Below are 4,623 nucleotides of genomic sequence, written 5' to 3' on the forward strand. Positions count from 1 at the left end.
CTTGCTTGATTTTCTTGGCCTCATTAAGCGTTAGGTCATCCCTTTAAGTTTGTTTTCCTTAACATGTTTGGAAGTGGAAGTTGGGGATTCTAGACTAGCGACATTTGATGGAAGCTAGTGACCTTTTTGTATGTTATTGGAGACATTTGAAGTGTAAATTTGTATTAATTTAAATAATTTCCATCCATGCTCCACATATGTCCACAGCATACGCGGGTTCATTGACGGAGTTTTGAATCATAGGGTAGATTCCTAACTTTTGATAAAATCAAAAGGGCATTTTGTAATTGTGAATCTTGTCCAAGTATATGTTTAGCACATTGGACGAGATAGCCGGTCCAAACTTCATATTCTTAAAAAACTAGTTCTTAACCTGTTATTGAATAGGGACCACACATAATCTGTTAAAAGAATTAGAAAGGAAAATTATAAGTTTGATTGATAAAAAATTTAATAATGCATAATTGATACGAATATATATATAAGGCATAAATTATTAAATTGATTGACAACATATAAGGAATTGGGAAAAAGAAGGAAATTAATTGTTATAAAAAAAAACACAAAAAGAATTAAAAAGTCAAAAAAATATTAAAAAAGTTCACGTGACGAAAAGATATATCATTCACTTGGATATGTCTAATTCATCAACGTACTCTTTATCAACGTGCTATGTCCAATTCAGAGCATGGATATGTAGGGGTGGCAATTTTCGACACGACCTGAAAACACGACACGAACCTAACACGAAATTAATGGGTTTGGGTTGAGGTTTCGGGAATTCGGGTCAGAATCGGGTTGGACCCGATGAACCCGAAAAGAAAACAGGTCGATTTCGGGTCAACCCGTGGTGACCCGATATGACCCGTTTACGAATTAAAAATAATTTAATAAATATAAAAATAATTTTATCTAACTAAACTAAGTTATTCTTTTTTTCAAAGGCATTAATTACTTAATCCTAAATGAATTTATTTAATTTGTGTGAAGTTGAAATTATTATATTTGGACAAATAATATATTATATTATTTTTTACTTTTATATTGTTTTAATTTATTTTATATTTTGTTTGGGATAAAACACTTTTACGGTGTTTAATTTATTTTAGATTGGTTTGGAATATTTTTTAAATTTTATTACTTGATTATGTAATTAGTTTTGTGAGAAATTGATTTTTATTAGAAATTACAGTGATAAATTAATAAATTAAAATTAAGTTTCGGGTCATTTCGGGTCGACCCGCCAACCCGTCAACCTGAAATTTCGGGTTCGGGTCAGCATACCTGACCCGTCACGGGTTTGGCGGGTCGGGTTCGGGTCAACAGATTTTCTGGCGGGTTGACCCGAACCCGACCCGCCAACCTGATTTGGACCCGAATTGCCACCCCTATGGATATGTCTAATTCATTAACGTACTATGAAAAATATGATTAAAAACAATCCAAAAAATAAAAGGGAATTAAGCGAACATTCCTTTTTTTTTTTTTTGAGGGAAAAGGAATTCCTTGCCAACAATACCCAGAATCTTCAGATTTCCTTCCTCGACTCCACTTTCTATTTTTCTTACACTTTCGGCCCCTTTCTTCTTTTTCACTTTCGTGTCTCCCTCTCTTCCCTCCCACGCTTTCCCGGTCTTTGATAAAACCCGGTGCCCCATCGCAAAACCCTTAGCCCCTTCCCTCCAACCCCATAATAAACGGCCGCAGCAGAATTTTCAGGCGGGCCAACTTCGGTAAAATCGGTATGTTTCGCAATTTACAGCTTGCAAGAAAATAAGTTGAATAATATCCTTTTGGGATATAAAGTCTTTTGTTTGTGTTAGAATTTTCTTGTTTCTCGGCTATGAAAAGTTACTAGCATTGCTTTCATTCGATTATTTTTTTTGAGCAAATTAACTATTTTGCACGATTATATGAAGTATAATTTAGGATGTTTAATACTACATTAATAAGGTCTGTGTGTTCGATTTGTATTCTTGTAAAGAAATTTAGTCTATTGCAAATTTGGAACTCTACTAGAAAGTTTGAGCCATTGTTAATTGTTGGGCCTGCCAAGAACAAGAAATAACGAAAGAATTCCTGTATCATCAGACTGATTTTGGAAGTTAGAAGCACACAATTGAATTCTAATTGCTGTTATTTGAATTGTTATTCTTTGTCTGGTTTAGCTATTTTAGAAAGCAATCACTAGTTGAGAAGTGTCTGTAACTTTGAATTTCTTTTTTTTAAAAAAAATAAAAAGGAGGGAAAATATGACTCTGTTTCTACATTATCTATTTGTGAGGGGCTTGTGAGATGTTTCACCTAGAAAAAGCTGAATTGAAATAGTTCTTTAGCTCGCTTTCAAGAAGGGTATCCTATGTCAGTGGAATTTTCCATACAGTTATCAGGATAAGAATGTAATTGATCTGCAATTCCTAAATTTGTGTTGCTGATCAACATTGTTTATTTTAGTGCTTTAGCTGGTAATTTTACAGTATAGTTCCTAGAAAAGGTCGAATTAATTTTTTCACCAGAACAAGGCTATTTCTGGTACCAGCACAGAGTACCTGAATGATAACATTCATGTTAATTTTTGGTTAATCGGTATTGTTCACAATTAATTGTTTTCAGTGCACAACTTTATAATGATGCTAAAACAGGCAGTTAATCAGGTCTAGCTGTTGAACCACAACAAGCACGAAAATGAAAAGGCTGCTGAAATTGACATGGCTGCGGTTGCGTAATCTAGTAAAGGCAAGAGATATCTGTTTTATTTTTTTTTGTTACAAACTTATTTGAACTAAATATGGTGGCAGAAACAGGGCCATTCATGACAATAACTTTTTGGCCCTGACATTGCTAATGTTATGTACCATTCTCACATAATATACCACTGTACAGATACCTCAGCCAGTTCGAATATCATTACGGGATAAAGCAATAGCAGTCGCAGGGAGAGTTTCTGTAGTCAAAGTTCGAGACTCTATGCAGGTTTGTTGTCCTGTATGCACAGAAGCGATTTCCTCTCCACTTGACTCTGACGTGAAAATGATACTAGCAGTGCACTTGAGTTTATGGCATGCTGAGGATGTTAACTTGCAATGGGACATTATGCAGAAGAAGAAAGATTCAGTTCTTCATTTGCCTTCCTTAGTTGTTGGAGTAGGAATAGCTGCTGGCGTTGGAGTACTGTTGACTTTTCTGGCAAAAAATCGGGCTCAAGCTTTGGTAGGGAATACAGTGAGACAACCGAGATTCAAGGAAAGGTAGTGGTGCATGACCTATTGGCTTTGTACCAGTAGTGATATACCCTTTTACCTACTCGCCATATGGCAGGATCAATACCTCTTCCTTTATTTGGCTAAAATTGCCAAGTTTGTAGAGTTCACCATTTTTTGTCAAAAAGGAAACTTGGATTATCGTAAATTTTGAGGGGCCTGTGTATGAAAAGGTTTAGAAGTGAGGACTTAACATGTGTTTGTAAACTTTCTAGCGGTGAATTATGTATCTCTTTTTGGGTATACTAGCTCCATAATTTTGACAGAGTGAAGTTATTCCTTTTTTCTAATCAAAATTGCTTTTATCCTCAACTAGAATTGATTGTTGCTTTTCTTGGATTTGATACAATGTTCGAATCATGATATTTAGCTCTAAAGTTTGATGTATGTCAAGATAGCAATGCAATTATCTCAGTAAGCAGTCAATTACTGGAGGAGTTGTCCTTTTTCTTTTTGCTGGGCTTGTCCTTTGGTATTATTCTCAAATTTGGTCTGTTTCTAATATATGAAAACTATTTGTCATCCATCTTTTATGCTATCTGAATTTGTTAATATTGGCATAAATGTGATCAAGTTACTGCATCTACTGGGTTCACTGCCATTAAAATAGGTTCTTTTTCTGTTCGATGAGTAAGATGCACATCATATTTTCAAGGTTCAAATAGTAGGAATAGTGGGGCAATGCATCCGTTTTATAGGCTTGCATGACACATCTTGTTCAGTCATGGCTTTGAATGTCCATGGACACTTTCTTAATTGTTTTAAATTTGTCTGCCCAATTTTTCATTTTCTTTTGAAATCATTCATCATCACAATACTGATCGTTGCCTTCCACAGCATTGTTTAGGCCATTTGGCATAACGCTTCCGGTTTGAGAAAAAATATCCTTTACACCCACAAATGAGGAGCTGCTAAAGTACACAGATGTACATTTGCCATTTGCCACCATACCTACCTTGTTTCAAGCTTCTGACATTGGCACCTAAGGTGCCCCCTCCGGATCAGGTCAAGACTTTTATTGCGGTTGGGAGTTCATCAGCAGTGGTTGGTTTGTGACCCAAGTTGGGCAGAAATTCCATTGATTTTACAAAAGCCTAAGAGTCTGAACCTATGTGGCCAAGTTGTTTTAATTTAGTCGTGGGATGAAAGATGAACAACTTCTTGTAAGGGTTGGGAGTTTGTCCAGCATTATATTTGCTTGGTGGATCATACTCTTTTTTGTTTACCGCACTTCTTGGATCATACTTATGAGATTGTCAATTGATAGACCAAGATATGAAGGGTAAATTTCAATTGATAGACCAAGATATGAAGGGTAAGTTATATAAATTTTGTGTGTGTTGATCCCTATGACCATGTAACA

General features: G+C 35.4%; 1 protein-coding gene across 3 annotated transcripts; it reads left to right on the forward strand.

Annotated features, from left to right (window-relative positions):
* The first annotated feature begins 1,563 nt into the window (after window positions 1–1,563).
* LOC113755869 lies at window positions 1,564–3,525 on the forward strand. Of its 3 annotated transcripts, XM_027299736.1 has the most exons (4): window positions 1,564–1,742; window positions 2,643–2,736; window positions 2,884–2,973; window positions 3,100–3,525. In XM_027299736.1, exons 2-4 carry the CDS (start codon window positions 2,686–2,688, stop codon window positions 3,250–3,252), a joined length of 294 nt encoding a protein of 97 aa, XP_027155537.1. In that variant the 5' UTR covers window positions 1,564–1,742; window positions 2,643–2,685; the 3' UTR covers window positions 3,253–3,525. The 3 variants fall into 3 exon arrangements, with proteins under 3 accessions (XP_027155537.1, XP_027155535.1, XP_027155536.1); XM_027299734.1 differs by having other exon boundaries at window positions 2,884–3,525; XM_027299735.1 differs by having other exon boundaries at window positions 2,655–2,736; window positions 2,884–3,525.
* The last annotated feature ends 1,098 nt before the right edge of the window (window positions 3,526–4,623 follow it).

This window comes from Coffea eugenioides, unplaced genomic scaffold (genome assembly GCF_003713205.1).
Source record: "Coffea eugenioides isolate CCC68of unplaced genomic scaffold, Ceug_1.0 ScVebR1_179;HRSCAF=719, whole genome shotgun sequence".
Taxonomy (NCBI): Eukaryota; Viridiplantae; Streptophyta; class Magnoliopsida; order Gentianales; family Rubiaceae; genus Coffea; species Coffea eugenioides.

Bases quoted from the DNA above. Each gene is read 5' to 3' on its own strand.
- LOC113755869 (XM_027299734.1), top strand. From the start codon at position 2,686: ATGAAAAGGCTGCTGAAATTGACATGGCTGCGGTTGCGTAATCTAGTA. The intron at 2,737-2,883 runs GCAAGAGATATC...ACCACTGTACAG, and splicing joins GGTTGCGTAATCTAGTAAAG to ATACCTCAGCCAGTTCGAAT.